Source organism: Channa argus, chromosome 4, assembly GCF_033026475.1.
Source record: "Channa argus isolate prfri chromosome 4, Channa argus male v1.0, whole genome shotgun sequence".
In the NCBI taxonomy this organism is placed as follows: domain Eukaryota; kingdom Metazoa; phylum Chordata; class Actinopteri; order Anabantiformes; family Channidae; genus Channa; species Channa argus.
The window spans coordinates 22,011,212-22,032,452 of NC_090200.1; the positions used below are offsets into that span (position 1 = coordinate 22,011,212).

At 37.8% G+C, this 21,241-nt stretch overlaps 2 protein-coding genes across 2 annotated transcripts; one reads left to right on the forward strand and one right to left on the reverse strand.

Moving 5' to 3' along the window:
* The first annotated feature begins 8,532 nt into the window (after window positions 1–8,532).
* LOC137126267 (protein FAM180A) lies at window positions 8,533–12,071 on the forward strand. The gene is made up of 3 exons (XM_067502826.1): window positions 8,533–8,790; window positions 11,534–11,631; window positions 11,737–12,071. Exons 1-3 carry the CDS (start codon window positions 8,709–8,711, stop codon window positions 12,064–12,066), a joined length of 510 nt encoding a protein of 169 aa, XP_067358927.1. The 5' UTR covers window positions 8,533–8,708; the 3' UTR covers window positions 12,067–12,071.
* A 489-nt stretch (window positions 12,072–12,560) lies between these two features.
* On the reverse strand, window positions 12,561–18,852 carry slc23a4 (solute carrier family 23 member 4). The gene is made up of 12 exons (XM_067502825.1): window positions 18,661–18,852; window positions 17,859–17,996; window positions 17,166–17,323; window positions 15,471–15,630; window positions 15,089–15,270; window positions 14,874–14,994; window positions 14,625–14,781; window positions 14,302–14,555; window positions 14,009–14,173; window positions 13,774–13,882; window positions 13,582–13,677; window positions 12,561–12,970 (listed from the first exon to the last, which is right to left on the reverse strand). The coding sequence occupies exons 1-12, from the start codon at window positions 18,706–18,708 to the stop codon at window positions 12,702–12,704; spliced, it is 1,857 nt and encodes a 618-aa protein (XP_067358926.1). The 5' UTR covers window positions 18,709–18,852; the 3' UTR covers window positions 12,561–12,701.
* Between the last annotated feature and the right edge of the window lie 2,389 nt (window positions 18,853–21,241).

Here is a 21,241-nt window from a genome sequence, read left to right on the forward strand (position 1 = left end):
TAAACCCGATGGTCTAATTATTATGTCACGGAGGACAAGGGTTAGCATGGCAGCTACACAACACCATGCGTGCAGAGGTGGTAAGCACTGAACACCTGATATCATCTTATTTATTATCAAATTAAAAGAATGAAATTAATAATGATGTATTTAAACAATACTGAGCATGATAATTATGGTTCGAATTTTTTGGCACCCCGATAAATTTCAAATATTGTGAGCAGAACCGCCTCTTCTTATAATGCACTTCAGTAGGACTCCACAGGTGGTTAATCCATAGTAAAAACCTCAGCATTTATTAGTTTGTAAGATTTTTATTAAAATCATATCATATTTTTGTATTGAAACTACCAGGTGGTATTAATATTGTGGCTGACTGGTGTATATGTTGTTAACGATGTAATTTTGAGCGTGGTATTAGATTCTAAAAGCAAAAAATAAATAAATAAATCACAAAAAGATCACAAATGCTCATATCTCTCTGTGGCTGGGGTTTTTATTTTTAAGCTGCAGAGATGCAACTGATTTCACAGATTTTAAATTTTCTATTGCTTTTACTGAAATGTTCCTCTGACCAGCCTTGTCTCCAGTGTATTGAGGTTTTAGCACACTGTGAAAAGAAAAACCAATGTTGGCAATGTGGCAAACTTTAATTCCTTTATTTATTCATTTTCTTTCCCACTTACTCCATTTCAGGGTCTGGGCTCTGTCCCAGTGTGCACTTGGTGGGAAGTCAGGTTGTGGCAAAATTGGATTCAAGCAGCCAGAGGTTTGGACTTTATTGCAGTCTGTGTGTAAACAGACAGTGAAACATGTGTAACGACTTCCACCAGCTCTCTTCAGAGACAAATTTTACAGTAATTTACAGATGGATGCAAGCCGCTTCAAACAGGAGGCTGGGTACCGGCACTGTCCTTAAATCATATAAATCATTTTTGAATCTATAAATCTAATCTGTTTTCCAAGTAGAAATGCTTACAGAAGACAGGATATGTATGTGTGACTCATTTTGTGTTTTCTTGTAAACTCATTCACAGTCCTTTAGTCACACTGGACAGAAAGCCTCTGATGGGACAGTGTGGAGAAAGAATAGCGTAGCTCCACTTTGACATCAAGGTGATGCAGGGAGAATTTATGGGTTAATGGTGATGCGTGACACATTTGTGTATACACATCCTTACATCTATGCAGTATGCACACACATGAGCTGCTTGGAGGCAGTCCAGGCGAGCTGTGGAGACCAAACAGCTGCTCACACATATCACTTTTCACTTCCACACCAAAAGTAGCGCTCTGAGCCCGCAAACATACAATCAGAGGGGAAATGTCACAGTTCCCCACAGAATGTTAATAGAGCTCAAAACAAATTCCCTCATGGCCACAACAAAACAAAGGAGTTCTTTAATAACACCCCCTCGTTTTACAAGAAAGGGCTTAAAATAACTAAATAAAAGATCATTAAAATTTGAAAACAGAAGAATTACACTATGTATGGTAGCCATCAATTTTCCATCTTGTTCGGGAACAAAAAAACAGCATGATTAGCTCCATCTGTCAATTTTGATCTACTAGTGTATTCTAATAACATGTAATCTTCTTGATTATTACAAGCTAGAAAATCTCATTCATTACATATGTCATTATATTTTCAAACCCTTGTTGCCAAGAATTCCACCCACTTTAAATTCCACCCCTTAAAATGCCTTCCCAATTGCACTGATTAATGCAACTCTGCAGTAGATGAGGCCATAACAGAGAGAAATCATTGACATGCATTTTACCAGGCTGCAAAAGTTCAGTTATCCTATATAGTTAATCTGCAACATTTGAAGTATGAGAGTGCAAAGTTATACAAACTCCATTAACATACTGTACCATGTAAATGATAGGTGTCTAATTTCCGCTAAATGCCTGGTTTTTGGAACAAGGTTTGTGTCTCCTGCAGCTGAATGGAGAGAAGTTACAATCTCCTATTTCAACTTGTCCATATGTATGTATAAGATTTACTGTATTGCTGTGGTTGTTTTTTCTTATTGAGTCAGCATCGATCTGTTCCTTGTCAGCATTCCAAGACACCAGGGATGGTGTAATCATTGGTCAGAGATCCTGATCTTTACGATTAGTGTATTGCTCATATCCTTGTTTATTCCTTTGACAAAATTAGTCACACTGTCGACCGCTCAGCTTTGAATTTACTATACTGAGTAACCCACTTTAAGGTTTTCTGAAGACAGTAATTTTCTGTGAGTGCTCTAAAGAACTAAATACCTGCTTAGAAATTGAACCAAGCTCTCCTTTTAGTGCGTGACACAATTAGTGGTCAGACCACAGAAGAAGGGAACCACCCACACAACTTTCCCGTAGACAGAAAATTTGTTTTGGTTCAAACCTTATTGCATGTGACAGCATTATTATCCCCACGACTGCAAAAATCTGATTCCAGGAAAATAATGCATCCTGCCACGAGGTTGGTGTAGTCCTCCAAGTGCACCATTGTTAATATTAGTCATCTGCTGTACCTTGAAGAACTTAGGTGAAGGTTTGGTTTACTGTTGCATTATTGTTTAAAGTGAGTACAATCAAGTACAGAGTGAAATGTACTCTAATGCACTGTCTCTTCTCTATCCTTTACCTGTGTATCTCCTATGATGCTGAACACGGATAATCAAAACCTGATCAGTGTATTTACTTTTCTATAATATCTTTAAAATGCGTCTCCATCCTTCTGCTATCACAACTACAACAATATCAGCTTCTTCTACATGGCATCGCAGCGTGAAATCTCACAGTTTGCACTGATTTTAGTAAGAAAAGATAATATCGATAGAATTGAATTCAAGGCGCAAATAAGTACATTATTTCTAAGGATTATATGAATTATTACATAATTATTACCACTGATGTCCAACCAGGATAACAGCACACAGGGACATGACATATGAGTGCAGCAATAACATCATCACTCTTGCTGCATTAGAGCCGGATCCCTGTGTTTAGCGCTGCCCGGGTCTATGATTTCATTACAGATCCTTAATTCAATACTAACAACTCAGATGACTTCAGGTCAATTGCTCAATGACAGTGCTGCAGGCAACATCATCCATCACCTACAACTAACCTTCATCACTTCTCCCCTGTACATGCTGCTGCTGAACAGGAGTTCACTGTAACAGCACACTCTGAGCCAGCTCAGTTTGTCCAGCTTAAAGCATGTGTGCCAAGTGAACAGCTGTGAAAACAATAATTTTATTTTTCTTTCTATGTTCTATTGGCTTCATATTATTCTATGTTGTTTGTATAGTACCTGTGTATGCACAGAACAATGTGTGAGTGAGAGGCCTCATACTGTAAATGCAGGGTGGTTGAGAAGGAAAGCTCTCAGATGGACAAGATAAGACTTTTGAAAGCTCAAAGTTGGACTGTTACACCTGTCACACAATAACAGAAACGTTCAGTTGAACTCACACAGGGTGGAGAAACATGTAGAGCTACATTTTGGTTGCTTTATGATGCTGTACTGAGCTACATGCTATTATCAGCAATGTCACAATGACAAAGTCAGGAAATCATGGATGTGGTTATAAAGTAACATTAGTATAAACTATTTCAGTCCAGACCAAAGTACTCTATCAACCAAAACGGAAGAAGGCATTTCCATAATATCGAGCAATGCTGCTTGTATGACAAAGGCATTAGAGGGAAATGGGAAAGGAAAGGAAGAGAGAACTCAGGTCAAGTGGATTGAAGCGAAAAGCCAGAGTGAAGAAGACAATAACAGCTGAAGGCTTATTATAATGTCCATCAGCCTGTGAAAGAGCTCATGTAGAAAGTCAGTAGGCGTTATTGTAATTTCAATAGACTCTCGCTTCATTACGTTATTGACTTCACTGTCAAATAAACTGAGGCAGCATACACATCAGCCTCATTTAGTCTGATGGGTTTATATTGTAATCTTCTAGGGCTTGTACTTGTACATGGCAGTGTGAGGGTCAGTTTGAGTTTTAATACAATGGGCGTGGAAGCATTTAGGTCAGTCCTCATTTCAGAGTAAGGGCCAAGGGAATGCATAAGAGCATAAGTTTACTCACAGCTATAGAAACATTTTGTGTGAGGTAATGGCCTTGAACTGCAGCCTGAAACAGATCCTTGCTTGCACAAGCTACTGAGCCATTGCTACAGCTTAACTAAAAGAAGAACGTGGAAGCATGCTCGTTTCAGAAGCATGGAAAAGAGCAAGCTGTAATCTGAAAATTTTTTTGTGTATGCTGGTGCTTTGTATCTCTACATTTTCCCTACAGTATAATCTTATAGAAAAAAAATAGATAATCTATGTCATGGTAGAGCAGATGAGGCAGCAGCAAACGCACAAAAAGCTAAAGAGGAAATGTGATGAAGAAAATCTAAAGAAAAGCTACTTTACATAAAGAACTATTGGATATGGCTAAGGATTTGCAGACACACACACACACACACACACACACACACACACACACACACACACACAGTGGTATATTATAGTAATATTGCACACACACGCACTCACACACAAGCTCAACAAAGATTCATAGAGGTAAGTGGGAGTGATAAGGGCCACTGCAGAGAGCTCATCTGTTGTCCTCAGAGATAAGATGAGGACTCGGGCGGGATAGATGGAGAATGTGAGGCAGACTGTGTCTCTGTCTGCAGCCTGAGCATTCGAGATATAAATCTTTGAATAACCAACTGAATAAAATGAGAAGCCATAACTCTGCAAAAGTGTATTCAAGCATTTGCTTGTTTTCTTTTCAAGAATGCAATTAGACATATGGAAGTTCAGGACTGGCAATGTTGAGGTTATCCTTACACATACACATAAGCAAAATCCTTTCTATAATTATTCAGTGAGCAAATTCAAAAGTATATTCGGATGCATAGTTTGTCTTTTTTTTACACAAACTTATCGTTTTTAACAATCAACTTGAACATTCTAAAATGTATTTTGTTTAAGTGAACCTAATTTGTATTTTTGCACTCATAATATTTTCAAGCAACACTAAATGATTTACCTCATACACTTTCTCACACAAACAGAAAATTACATTTCCAGACATAAGAAAATATTTTGTGGATAAAACATAGTTCCAACATCTGAAATGTATTATTTGAGCTTAGTTTTTGTTTTTTTTTACCATCAGTTCACCTCAGATATATTTATAATTTATACAGTTGTAATTTCCCTGTCCCGATAACCCTGGATATGCACCGAAACATAAACCCAAAATGTGCAAACACAGGTCATTTGTCAATGTATAGTAACTCTCTTTAGTCCAGAATGTGTCTGTTCTTTTTCCCACACATCTATTTTTGGTTGAGATTTGGATGCAGACTGTCCCAGAAAATCACGTTTCGACTGCTCCCTGTGGGGATTCCAAACTTACCATGCAGCTAATTACACTAACGTCATGGCTTTGCCTTGTGTCTATGAGGAACAGATGGACAATGGGACTGACAATCTGTGACAGGGTCCTAGAAGTCAGCAGTGATGAGAAGTTAGAATCACTTTTAAAACAGGAGGGTGGCTGAACGGATCATAAACTGGGTTTGGCCTGATGAGTGCAGACAGATGTTCTGTGAAGAAAGTGGGATGGAGCACCAGGCTGTCAAGTGAATACTCCCTAGAGTCTGGGTATTTGTGTATTTCCAACTTCTAGCAGATACAATGCTGATGTTTTATATATGAAATTTATAAAACAGATTATCAAAATATTGGCTTTAAGAAAGTGTTCAAAGTTTATTGTTGTCTTGAATGTTATCACACAACTCGTGAGGACCAAACCCTAACCAAAACATACATTTAAAAGTTATACATATTACAGTGAAATAGGATGTATTTCCACTTTAAGTACACATTTACCAGGTTTTCAAAGTAGAGTAAATTCAGCCAAACATAATAGTTCTGAGAATGCCCACGGTGAGAGTTAAAATAGTTGCAGGCTGCCATCTTGTGTGTAAGTATAGTTATTACAAATAGTCTTATAGATTTTTGGGTCCACATTAAAATTATTAAGTAATGCTTTTTCATTCTAGAAGATGAGGTAGAAGTATAATACTTAAGTAAGTGTGTAAATAAGTGCCTTAAAATTAGGGTATCCACTGTAAATCATTTTAAGAAAGTTCGTCTTGGAAACGAAAGTTCACCTGCTGCCTTGAAAACACAATTTCCCTGAACTTAGGTCAAAAGATGTTTTTCAATGTCAATTCACGAGTTTTATCTATAAGTAAAGTTCACTTTGCTCAAAATATTAAGTTAACTCAATCATTTAGTGACATGGTTAATCAAAAGACATTGTTTTTATTTTACATTTTGTAGTTTAAAGAATCAGTTCTTCACACTGACACTAATGAAGTTGCTCGTGTCGACATGAAGAATTTCCAGCTGCAGCTGCTGAATTCATTAAGTACCAAAATTGGTACAACAACAACATCTGAAGCTGCCCTCAGTTTCTTTGTTTAAATTAGTTTCTGGATAGAATTCAACACTAACATTCATCATGGTTTCCATACTTTTTATTATTATGAATAGGGGCAATGCAGTACATATTCTAGGCATATAGGACGTTTTCATCCTGATAATTTTTTCCAAACTATTTAAAATAGTCTCTTTAAACTATATACACTCAAACAGTGCATTCGGGGAAGTCTGCTAGCTTTTTTTTCTAAATCTTAAAGTTGAGGGAATTTCCATCCGTTTTTTTATTCAACTCACCATCAAATTAAAAGACTGCATGCCACAACAAAGTTAAACCAGACCTTCTAATTTTATCATAAAATAAACAACATACTCATATTTATATTAAGTAAACTAGATATCATTATTTGATTCTTCTAATATTCTGTATGTTGTAGAGTGTAGATGTTCCAACTAAGTAATTTTACTCTAGTTGAAGAATTATTAGTATCAAGTAAATCTTTAGACTATTAGACTGTTTAAAAATTAATTTCATTTATTCTATTAGAAAACTGACCCTTTAGTTACAAGCAATAGTACATTAAATGTTAGAAGATATGCACCTGCAAACAAACTTCTAAAGGTGAAAAATATTACAAAAGGCAAACATTTCTGGGACAAAACACGCTCAGCTGGAAAAGGTGGAGCTGATTTGAACCATTTTATGTTGTGTTTGATTATCATTTTAGCTGCATATGCAAAGTGATAGTAACACATTTTACTGTATCTGTAATGTTCTTTAACGATTCATAGAATTAAATTTAAAGTAACAAGTAACAATAGTTAGTTACCACCTCCGTACTTTACATGCTGCATAATGTGTATATGCTGTATGTTTTTAATGTGGGCTGTATGTATAAACTCCATTGTTTTCTTTGCCTCCTCAGTTTATTTAATTTTTGACTTTGATTTGAACCCTGAACAAAGCATTTTCTGAGGTAACACTGCTTTCCCTCTTCAGACACGTCCTGTACGTCTGTGTAACATACAATTAAGTCGTGTTCAAAGATGAATTCTCATTATAAATGTGAAGTGTCAGTGATTATGAAAACTGACCCCGGGATTACAGATTCCCCGATCATCCAATATCAATCTTATTTGAGAGAAACAATGTTCACATGGAATTCTATCAAGTCGCTCAGTAGGTAGACCAATTTAAGAAAGGAAATTATTTGGGGTATAGCCTAGAATAACACTTTCAATTTATTTTTCCATTCAAAGGATAATAGGTTTGTTCAACCTCTTGAGCTGTGATTCTTGGAGGTTTTGCAGAGGCCACACTTTTCTTGCCAGTTTCAGCACAGTCTGTCTGCATTCCTCTGCAGCAGCATGACCGCCACATCTCTACGCTTCACTGCCACAGAGACACATCTGACTTCACCGAGGACAAAGTTTACAGTATGGAAATATTATGTACAACATATATCAGTGTGATGACAAGTTCACATCAGCTGCTATGTCCCACGCTTAATAAATTAGTGGTGAAACGGTGTTAAAACAAATAAACCTTATTTTATATGGTTGTACTTTGCGTAAGAGTTCCCCAGGTTTGTGGAGAAGGTGAATGGTGCCAAACAGTGAACAAAGTCTGTCTTTGTGGTTCCTGCATATGATTTCTTTCCAGCACTTTGGGGGGCATGCATTGTATGATTAGACATAATAAGTTATAGCTGGTTTTCATGTTCATGGAATTTGAACTTTCCACTTGCGTCCTCCTGACAAACACAAACCATGTTACCACTGGGCACCCTGGCATCCTGTTGTTGGTATAAAAGTTGGAGATAATTATATAATTAGAAAAAAGTATGTTTTAAGTTAAAATGATATGTAGAGAAAAAACAGAACTGACGATGATGCTAAAAATAGCACAAGGGTAATAAAGAGCCATCAACATTAAATCAGTAAAGGGTAACAACAGAACACTTGTGTAAGAATCAAACCACATTTCTGAACCTGATCACAACCAGCTGAAAGCTTCTCAATAGGGGCAGAGAGAGATAGAAAGAGGGGGGGATCAGATGTGGATGGGAGGGGGACAGAGAACCTGAAGAAAGAGGGCGGCACAGAGAGCAACATACGGTACGATACTATGTCATGTGAGGGTGCAGATGCACAGTAAAACAAGGAAGAAGTGCAACACATGAGGAGACACTGGGTTGCTGACTGGTAGAAACACACGTGGAGAAATTGAGCAGTAGCACTTAGGAGTTACGCTGCCAGCATGTTGTCCTGGAGGATAGCCATCATTGGTCTACATTTCTACTGCTGCATGAAAACAGGTGTCATGCAGAATCAGACTAAAGGTAGGATTTCGACTGAAAGTCCATATTAACATGCAGAGTGGCAAACAAAACGTTTGGTGTTGTGTGTCCCTGTAAGATAAAGCTTTTCATTGCAAGATTTCTTTTATTGTCTACGTCTCTTCACAGAGCAAGCATCAACTGCAGCTAAAAGCAGAGGCAAGTTTTTTTCTTGGTGCTGGCTGCTTTAGAAAGTCAAGTATTTATATTGTGGTAGTGGATTTGCCAGTAGATACATTTCATTCCCCCCCAGCCCCAAAATCAAAAGAGTGAATAAATACATCTTGGCTATCCATTGAGTTTTCATTGGTTTATCTGTCCAGTGATATTAAACCAGAAGAAGATCGAGCTTTTGATTTCTTTTCAAACTCAGATATTATCACTGAAAACAAATTAATAAAATGCTATATAAGCAAGAAGAATTACCTCATTGTGTATATTTGACATGAATGCATATTTATCCTACTCACTAGACAGAGTATGAGTATTCCTGCTGTCTTAACGCCAGCAAATCTGGAGGACCACCACACTTCAAAATAATATTAGGAGCACAGACGAGAGACTAACACCGCATACGTAGCTTTACCAGAGCAGAATGTAATAACAATAATAGAAATGACTTATCATTTATAGATTGCATAGATTGCATAGATTGCAGCGAATTGTGCGTCTCATCTATTGTAGCTTCAGATGTTACTGCATCTGCAGTTGTTTCTTGTAGAGGAGACAGTGCCTTGAGTCCAAAACGGATCTTAGAGTGGGAAACTCTTATTACGGAAGTGAATGTAAAGCATACTGCTAGGGTCTGGGAAATCCCTTTGATCTAATGAGCTGTGACCTTTTGTGATTTGATAAGTGGTTTTGTACCATCATGCACTCAAAAACGAATACATACATTTTAATTTCCAAATTAAAAAACTTAAAATGCACTAATTCTGTGCAACTGTAGATTATTGGAATTTCAGGTTTTGTTTGTAGAAAATACTCAATTGACCGCTCATAAATAATAGATCAAAAAAATCCAAGCAGCAGTTATCAATATGTCATCTTAAAAAGTAACAAAGAGACGTCGATACAGTATTTAGCCTTTATCATCTCTGTGATTCATCTGGTTCAGCTGGTAAACATGTGTATTCTCTTAGCAGCTTTACGATTTCTGGGCATTTCTACCCTGAGTTCTCCTAATAATTACTTTTCACTGCCAGCTAAAGCCGCCAAGCACATTAAATTTGCCCTCTACCATGTGATCCAGCACCTCATGATGATTATCCTGAATTATTACTTACTGTATCAGCAAAATGTGACTTTCAGATCCAGTAAAGAAATTGTGATGCCTGCATTTTAACAGACACAAGTGGATTAATTGGAATGTGTACAAACAATGTTGTAATGTTGGAATACTGTATATATGCGAGAAGTTAGTATTTTAACAGTATATTTCACATTAAAATTCTTTATTAATTGATAGATATTCTGAAGGCTCAGAGGAATGGAGATCGAATTTCAGCCATTGTGACTGGATGATTTGATTTTGCAGGAGTCTGTTGAAATAGCATCATTGTGATGTGCTTGTTGTGGTATTTGTCTGATGGCAAGAAGTGAAAGAGTTGGCAGTTTGCTAAATGACTCTAGTCTTTATGTGAAATTGATTAGAAAATCTAAACATAAATCAAGTCCGTACATGCTGGTCACAACACGTTTCCCCCAGACTAGACTCCAGATGCAAGAGTTGAGGTTTAATGGTATTAATTGCAGACACTAAACATCAAAGTGCAGTTTATTTATTTCTATAACTCCCACTCCCACTTTCTCCATTTCTGCATAACCAAATGTCTTTCTGTCTGTCTGAGTTTATGTCTGTTTTGTTCTTTATGTTTTCTCAACATCTGTTCTCTTTTTTATCTACTCAGCATCACTTCTGTACCTGGACCTTACACTCTGTACCATATGAACTTTAAACTACGTCCAGCTGAATCTTTAACATGCACTAATAAAAAACATTTGGATAGAAATGATTATTGAGAGATACTGGGCAAAAAGTCTTTAAATGTTTTTTTGTCTGACTATCTCGATTTCCATGAAAGTTTGTACAGAATTTAAGAAAAAAAAAGGTTATTCTTTCTTTTTTGCCCTGAAGAACTCTTGACTAGTGAAACATGCTGACTTTCAATCTTTGCAACTCTGAACAGATTGGTGTGAGATACGGTACAGATAATGCCTGTAAATGTCACAATGCCAGCACATGTGGAAATATTAAATACTCCATAATCATGAACAAGTAGGGGAAAGTTGATTTCTGCAAGCTTCAATTTAACACCTGATCTCCACCATGGGCTTTAGTTTAAGAAATGCTGTGAAGTTGAGGCTGAAAAGCTGAGCCCTCACACCGCATGGTGAAATCATCTGGAGCCTGCTGTATAATCCATGTGTTACTCCGCCTTTGATTTCTCTACTGCCTTTGAAGTTTGAGGTCATGTCTCATCACCTGCAGATAAATGTCATCTGTAAGGTCATAGATCGCAGTTGCACTGTAGATAATTTTAAGTGCAGTATGTCGTGTTGTGGGCCAGATGAACCTGGATGTCATATACCATGATGTAAAATCTGCATTTTATGGTACCTGACAGTTTAGGGGTCGTAACTCATTTGTCAAAAGGAAGCAATCGGGTTCACTATAGGAAATAGTTTTACAAAAACATGTAATTATGCTCCTTTGCCACCTGTCATTCTCTGTTTTCCTTATTAGCCCTGTTTCCAGCTGCAAGTAGAATAAAAACAGACGTCACCCCTGGCGTGAACCCCACTTTTCACAGGTCGCTCAGTGATGTTCATCTACTGTTTGAGGTGAGAGAAATTTACCCATTAACCACCAGGTACAATGGTTTGACTTGGAAACGTAAAAACACTTTGAAAATTAATGACATTTTATGTTTTCTATTTACCAAATAGATCCTTCTGGCTGGAATAGACTTTGAGGCCAGTGGAGACTTTTCAGTGAAAGATGCTGAACTGGCATCCCTTCGCAAGACTAAAAACCTGGAACTCATCTTTGAAGAAATCATTCCCAGGACGCTAACAGACACATTCATGCTTATCTCAGACCTTTCAACCCATATGGGCCACCTGCATCAGGATGATTTTGAGCGCACTTTGTTGACCTTGGTATACACAGCCCACCAAATGGTCAGCTCCACAACTGAACACCAAAGAGATGCGTGGGCAGAGTCTTTTGTAAGCTTGTACAAAGCCATCAACCAGGATCTGACAGGGACAAACTGAATGGACACGTGCTGCTACAAAATGGCTCCATGCAGGAGTTTAATATGTATATCAGAAAAATCAGTTGACAATAGTGGACAACCATGGGTTTTAGGTTGAAAAAATATATTCTCTTGCATGCTTGCAGGCATTGTTGAGCCTGAGAGAGTCTTGTCAAAAACTGTCACCAATAATGGGTAGAATGCATTGACTGTCACAGCAAGGTAATGTTAACATGTGGTACTACTATACGATACATGGGATCTACGTAAATGCAGAATGTGGCTTTAAGCATAATGGATCTACTTTTAGCAGCTGGAAGTGTTTGTACAAAGACCCACAATGGAGGAATCTGACAAAACATCTAGCTCTAAACAAAAAACAATCATTGTCACTCAGCAGTGTTAAATGACTACAAATCACTGTACAAAAAGAACTAACACTACATACCAGTGAATCTCCCTAAAGTAAAGTTCACATATTACCAATCTAATGCAAGATATCATCTGCCAATGTCACTCCAAAAGGCCATGTTGTTACAGTACAGTGTCTTTAACAAAGGACACATGGTCCAAACTGAGCTGCCTCTTATGGTATTGTTCTTGGGTGGAAAATGGAAATTCCCACTGAGTGGCAGGATGTAGTGAATACACAACTCACAGAGCCACCCCGATAATGATCTGTGCAGGCTCTGGATGCCCCAGTGGCTGCTTAGGTTCCAGGGAGTTAGTTTCTGCTCCGGATCCAGTCAGAGATCTGGGCACTCCAGGAGGACAGAATGGTATGTACCGGACACAGGAGGAAGAAGACAAGTAAGAGCTGATGCCAAAGGGAAGGTTGTAGACTTCCCCGCTCTCCAGTGTGTTACTGGAGTCATTCTCATGAGCCTTGTTCCACGCCAAGATGCCTCGTTCATCCTTTGATCCTGTTGGACATGTTATATATCTTAAATATAACTAGTACAAGTTTTTAAAATGAGATCATCCACTTTGTTTCAGAGCTGTTTTCTGATTTTGGTTGTTTGTCTTACATTAAGTTGGGGAATGCTGCTGTAACATGTTCAACACCTATTTCTGTTCTTAGATTGTGTTTCTCCACTACAACACTTTCATTTTTAACTAAAGTGAAAATTAAATTTCCTGTATCTAGTTGAATTTTACAACACACAGGAGTGAAGGAAGTTGTTTGTCGTCCAGTGTTCATGTTTTTATATCTGTTTTAAATTGGCTCCTGTCTATTTGCTGAATCGCTGCACACTGTTAATTCCCTTCACACTATTTCAGTGGCCATTTTCTATACTCTCACTCTTAATCCAACCAGCACCAAATGACTGACTGTGGCCAAGACTCTAAATATCTCTGGACAGTCATACACTATTATGATGAACACCTGATACTCAGTATCAGTACGCAGTCAGTCAGATTACTTAAATAATTTCAAGCTAATAATACAAAAAAATATATATATATGTGTATATATATATATATATATATATATATATATATACACTAAAAATATAATTGAAATGAAAAATACCTGGTATAGTGTTGTCCAGTATGAATCCAAAGAAACCTCCCACAAACATGCTGGTTGTTAGAAGAACCTGAAGCACCTGATCAAGTTCTACCACACCTTAACACAACACAAGGAAAAAACTTATACGTCTTTTCTATGAACCAGAAAATAAATGAAAAGAAAGAATAACATAATGAGATTCTATGCATGCACCTGTAGCAATAGCCCCGGGGTTCTTTATCACCCAGTTCGGAATGACAAGACCAGAAAACATGGAGAAGCCGAAAATGAAGATGTTTCGCGATGAGTTCATATCTGCATACTGTAAAAGTTAGGAAGAAAATGCATTAGCGCACACATGAGAACAATTCGTTTGTGCAAAATTGGCATAATTTTAAGATAAATTTAAGAAAGACATGCAGACAGGTTCAGGTGTTGGTGTGTATACCTGTAGATTCGAAACTCCTGCTGCAGCAATGACGCCAAACATAACCATGAACATCCCTCCTATCACTGGCGATGGGATAGTGGTGAATATAGCACCTACTTTACCAAATAAACCCATGACAACCATCAAGACTCCACTGGCTACTATCACCATGCGACTGCCAACCTGCAAAAAAACAGAAGAAAAACAAAAGAATTCTCTTGAAAATGTCACTAGTACATCAGCAATGTACAGTATTGTCTAAAAAGGTTATTCTTGTTTACACAACCTTTAGGTATCCTTTTATATCTTACCTTTGTAATACCCAGAGCTCCAACATTTTCGCTGTATGAGGTGGTACCATTTCCCGTACCCCAGACTCCAGCCAACAAACAGCCCAGTCCCTCAATACCAATCCCCCTGTTGATAGCATGCCTAGGTGGAGGTGGAGCCCCAGACAGCCTGGCACAAGCATGGTAGTCCCCAACAGACTCTATCATGGAGGAAGTCACACCGGCAAGGATGCCCACCACCCCTGCCAGACTCACAGTTGGTATCCCCCACTGACCTAAGGTTAATTTCAGACATGTTAGGCCAGTAATAATTTGTATTAATATGGAAAAGTCACTTCACTTACCTGGGTATGGAAAACTGAACCATGGAGCCTGGTTTATAACATCTCCCTTTAGATCAGTGCGGGCCAAGTAACCATACTGGTCTGGTTCAGCAGGAAGTACATTGTAGATTGTCAAAATGTAACAGATAAGCCAAGAGAAAGTAATTCCAAGCAGAACCTGAAAATAAATAGAAAAACCCTTGTCTGTCTGATTAATTGTTCTTCTGATCCCAAAGAAAGCGAACAAGATGGCATAACTTTGATACGTACAGGAAGAATCTGAAACATGTAGACACGAGAAGTGTGCAACTTTTTGTCCTTGCTGTATGTAGGAAAGGGCACAGATATGTGACGGAGGTACTGTGAGAAAAGGATGATCAGTGCTGTAGTCCTGTGTAAAAGAGGAGGAAAGACCAAAAATTTAGTTTTAGTAGGAAGCACAATGATCCCAATCCCCAGAAACGTTTTATAAAAAGTTTACCTACATGGCAGCAATGCCCCAGTGGTTACCAGCACTGGTTCCAGCTGAGTCAAACAGGGACAGCCCAATAAGAGAGATGGTGGGAGCGATGGTGAGGGGTCCAATGAAGCGCATGAAAAGCCCAATGAGACCAGAGAATCCAACAAACATCTGGAAAAGTGAGCCCACCATAATGGACCCCTGGAGCTAAATGACAAAGATGGAAACATTTTATAACAGGGGTACACGTTTGTAATAAGCGCAACATTCTCAAAGTTATGTGAGGTAATGGTGGCAAACTAGGATTAGTTAGAAGAAGAATTTAGGCTTCAGGGTCAAAACTGATTTAAGTGATTTAATTAAATTTCTCCTAATTTCTGGTTACATAGATCAGATGGTTTACTCACTGCTCTCATTCGACTCTGCCACACCTCTGTGAACTCTGTGGAGGAGGTATTGACTAAACTTGCATTTTGGGTCCAAGCGGGACATGTCCACTCTGGCATGGACAACACTGCCATGGAGGGAGCCAATAATGTGAACGTACCACCCTGAAGGATGGGCAACCTGGAAATTAAGCAAAGGGAGAGGGACAGATGTAACATTAGGATAGGATCCCTTTATAACCAAAAATATATAATCAAAAAATAAATAAGTAACAAGTTAACTAAATTGTAGTTTATTTATCTCAAGAGTATGTGAAGTCTATTTCTTTCAGTCATATGATAAAATGGTTAATTTAAATCATGTGATGGTAGAAAGTGGATCTCGAATTAGACAGGCTGCTAGACTGAAGGATAAATCTATGTTGTTCTATGTGAAGTAATCACTTTGGTATTTACCCAACTCTCTGCATTTTATATAAGACTGTTGCAGAGAAAGAACTTTCAATTTCCAGATACAATGTACATGAGTCTCTCACAGTCAGAATTATTGTAGAACTCTTATTGTAGAAATCAAGGCAAACCCGAGGGTATAGTGAGGACACACCTTTTGATGGCCCTGTCCCCACTTAGTGTTGTTTGATTCCCAATGGATACAAAACATACTGTTTTTCTTTTAGTTTTTCTGGAACAATGTGCCATTAAACATACCAATTGCTTTTCTCTACAGCTGAGCAACAGTTATTTGGAGAGAGACAAGAAAGCATCAGTGGTGCTAAACCAGGGGAATGTGGATTTAGCAAGAACTAGATTCCAAGCGTAATAAGATGGAAATTCTTTCCCTAATCTTACTGTGACACCAATGTTCTGCCAGGCTGAGTCTGCACAAGCTCAAGCACAAGTTCAATGCTATAAAAACCTGGTTTAGGTTCGTCCAAAACAAAAACAGTTGTTACATCATTCTAAGCCTTCGTGTATGTGTCACTGCACACTAGCATGATAGTTGTGTAGGTTTTTATAAATACTGTGTGAGAGGGGAGATGCTTGTACTAAGTTTCAGTTTTGACATACTTTACATTATACTGTATCTATGCTACTTGTATTATAATGCATTGTATTGGCAGTTTTCTGGCTTTTGAATGAGTAGATCTATGTTATAAAATTGTTCACGCATTTGTTGCCCTTAGTTTTTCCAAATACCATTGCTTGCAATTGCTTTCTAATTTCTTTAGGTAGGTTTGTTTTTCTACCTCTTCGTCTCTTGAATGATTTAACAACCTTTTAGCAAAACAAAAATATATCTCCAACTTTAACTGCAGGCACGCGTACAGATAAACACACTATGTGCCTCACAATACGGTGCCCACACCCCCTAGCATGATGTAACTTCTGATAATCTATAAATTGAAGCGTTGCCCGATAAATAAATTATCTATTGTTCATGTTTAAGACCTATACTGACTCACAGTCTCACAGTTCAAAAGAGGTTTAGAAGGAAAGCTGGTTAATTCCACATTAATGCAAAAACTGCTGTACTGTACTGGATTTCTGTGTTAAAGCACAAAGCAATGCAACATGAAAAACTTTTTCCAGTTAATTCATTGAAATAATCCACACCGGATCCCAATTAAACCAAACCAAATTACCCAAACCCTTTCCTTAACCAAATATTATTTAAGCATCTCCCTTATCATTTACTACTTTTCTTTCTTTTCTTACCTAATGCCAAAGGTAACTTGCAACAGAGTGCAAATGCCAGAGACGAAGAAAATAGTACTGATGAGGTGGCTCTGTGTGAGGCTGTCATGTTGCAGACACAACCCCTGAGACAAGATTAATGGTATGGCGATGATACCTCCAAATGCAGTTAAGCAGTGCTGAGAGACAGGGAAATAGGAAGAGGTACACTGAAGACATGTTTGGTATGCAGTCCATAAGAACAAGAAGACATGTACTCTGGGGGGATGATATGCCTTCACTAGACTGTAACAACACCTAAAGATAAATTGAACTTTGCAATTTTTACAAGACAAGATGTGTAGATGTGTGTAAGTGCAGCATGGATGTGTTCACTTCTGATGACCTGTGATAGATGCTGTTAAAGTAATGAGATAAAAACAGAAAAACAACTATTTGTGCTGTATGTGCAAATATAACTAAGTCAGGACTTCCGGTGGAAGTCTAAGTAATCACAGTTTCCAGCTGACTCCCCCATGTCAACTGTATCTGAAGTACATATTAGAATCGGGCCTATGTAAACCGAACAAAGTTAAATGCACCATGACGCAAATGTCAGACGGAAGCTTTCATGTCACACTTTGGTCATGGTTACCAAAGAAGTTATGCTACTGTACACACATGTTTAATCAGGAAATGAGTGGAGTCTCATTATCAAGCACATTGCTGTTGTACCTGGATGCCTAGAATGATGCACAGGTACCAAGGAGGCGCGTCGGTTACACAATATGCCAGCTTGTTGCCATCTTCATCCACAGAGGCATTTGGTTCTGTATTCTTTGTGTCAGGTAGATCACAGAAGCGCCCCTCAAGCTTTAATCAGCCACACAGAAAGGCAGCCAGAGGTCATTTAAGGATACAGACAGACAATGATAGGATAGATGCCTGCAAATGCCTTTTTAGCAGTCCATGCCAAAACGTGTTTACGTGTAGCACTCATTCAGCCATTACATAAATGTTCATGTCTTTGACTAGACTTTATACAATAATATGAAAACAAAAAGTCTTTCTATTTATTTTATAAAAGTCCCAACAAAATATACAGTAACTGCTTTTGTGCAAAGTTAAGATTTGTTCTGTTCTGTTTCTCTCACTAAACAGTAAGCCAGTTAGCAACTCAATAATGTAATTTTGCATGGAGGAGCTGGAATGGAAACACATACATTCATATGTATCCATGACAATGCTTGGCTTGCAGCTCTACCTCCTGTCAATACATAACTCACCATAACATTTAGCTTCTACGCTGGTGCTAACACACAAAGTCACACGACATTTATTATCCATTTCAGTGATCAGATATAAACATAAATCACCAAGTAATGTTTGTATACATCATGCAGATGTGTTCACATTCCGAAAATGTAAAAGTAAATCAATAGATTTTCAAACAAAATTAAAATCATATATTCTATTCAATTAAATGGAAAGTATCCAAATTATTCCTATAAAAGAAATCAGTAAAAGTTGTACTCACTGGAAATACATAGTTATCAAGACCATTACTTTCTTTTCCTGGACCCATGTCAGCTTCACCCTACAGGCTCAGGTGGCTTCTGAGCCAGAACAGAAAACTGAGAAACAACAAAAAAAACATCAGGGGAGGGAACACAGGGAGAAAGAAGGGAGAAGGGTGGGAGGTGGAAGCAATAGTGGAGTGGGGAATAGTGGGCAGTGTGTAGGAAGGAGCTGAGTTCAGACAGGAGATTGCTGTGCTTGCTGGTTGAAATGAGTCCCACTAGTTGCTCATGTGAACCCAATTAAAACAGTAAGAGCAGCTGACCAACCAGGACCTAGCAGGCAGGAGATACCCTTTCAGACACAGCATGGGACTCAAACACAGCCTTTGCTAGTTCCTAATGCTATAACAAAAGCTCTTTTTTGAAACACCCAAAATAGCATAGAAATTATGAGAATGATTTAATTCTTCCGGGGGGTTGAGGTGCTTTACTCGAGGGCAAAACTCGTAACAGTCGAAACTCACTATACTGTTTTTCTGACATAGTCTTGGCCGATTTGAGTTATCAGTAGCAAAGAATGGTTAACCAATTTTTAACTTTCTGTGACTTTAGTTTAGTGTGTATATGTACATTAATGGTTTTAAACTTCCCTCTAACTTTCCTATATTAAAATAGATAACACCCAGCATCACCTGGAGGAGCTTTCATCATTCGGTGTTCAGAGGATATCATCCGGGGGAGCTCTGAAAAAGCCATTATTACAAACAACAAGATAACATAATCTGAACCAAAGGTTGCTCCAAGTGATGTCATCTGGAGGTATTTTACAGATGGAAGTAGAGAGATATTTTATTGTAGACAAGTCAGAGGGAACTTTAATGGCATTTAGTTACATCTACTTCTCTAACTAGACCTAAAAGAAGCAAGTTCAACATCAGTGGCATTATTTAAAATCCAATTTCTGTGTCATAGCTTAGTAGTGTCTTGCTCTTTAGACCTTTAGTCTTTTTTCCAATTTTTGTTTTAGGAGTGTAAACCTCCAGACCTATCACGTGTTGATAACATTATCACATGGCACCAAGCTGCTACTGATGATGCTTCAGTAAATGTTAATTTAATTTCCTAATTTGCCATACATCTCAGAGGAAACTCGGGGTCTCACAATAATGGCATTTGTGTGTTTGTGTATTTTCAAAGTGTCCGTCATAGGCTTCATATTTTGCATCTTTTTAGTTTAAGTCAAGATCTTAGCCTAAACTGTCCACAACTTTTAAAAGGTCACATCAACTTTAAAATCATTATTTTTCTCTTACTGAATAATTTCTGTGATTAGCTTTACAAAAATAAAATTGCTGCAGTCTATTAGATGGATTCAAAAAATTATACAATCTCCTAAGTGCATGCATCTCTTTTCAGTTCCTGGAGCCAGAATTGTAACTCAGTAGTTTTTAGTAATCCACACAATCCTCAACATTAACAATGAAAAGCATCTGTTATCTATATATGTCAATATTCTAATATGTAAAATTAGAACAATATCAGTAACAGCCTCAGGGGACTTTTGACACTGTTGTTTACATAGGTCAAAAACAATTAGCACTATCAGCCTGAACTTAATGATCACATGGCAAATTTCATAGCTAGACGTCAGCTTGCTTTTGAGACAGTTCAATGTGGATTAAAAAACATCGCTCCCAGCCCTAAAAATCCATGCTGGTAGCACAGTTAAAGTTTGAGAGAAAACTACAAAAAAAACTTAAACTCAACATTAGGTTATTTTATTTATTCTTTTGTCTTGACTATTAAGGACTCCTCAAACAGCATGAATAAGATTTAGAGGAAAAATCCAACACTTAGAAGAGATGAAGGAAATTGAGCTCACATGAAACCAGCAAAGTACAGAGGCAGCCAACGTGATGTCTGCTCTGTGCGCATGTGAGTACACGCATCACATGTCTTCTTCTTTGCTTTTTTTTCAAAGTCTGCGCCTGGAGCCAGTATTGTTTAAACTACATTATGATAACTGAACTGAGGCATTTTTGTATTTTAAACATCATGCGTTTGACATGTTAGACACTTTAAGTATATTTGGTCCCCATGGTTAAAACTGGTAGTAAGGAGCAGCTCAGCCGCTGTTTTCATCTGTTTATTAAAGTTTGCTAATCATTGCCCTGGTTGCTCCAGCGTGAGTCATCTTAGTGAATGTGTGTCCAATCACCAAAGCATAGCTGATATTCTATTAAAAAAGGCTATAATTTATCTCTTTCCAACACCTATTGTGGATCATGTAATTTTACATCTGAGTACTTGCAACACACTGCAACTCAGAAGCACATGATCTCATGAGGCCGCAAGACAAAATGTGTGTAAATGTTTGTCTAATGAACTGTTCCGTAATCAAATTGGGTGTTTTTAAACTCTTCGTGGACAGACAGTCTTTACAGGAATAGCGCATTGTACATGTTGAAATTAAGTGGAGGAAATCAACACTGATTTTTGTTAAATGCTAAAATACATTTTCAGTAACCATATCTAAGAATTAGAGAAAACAGGGTCACTGATAAATCAATAACATTACAACATACTGTACATACAGAC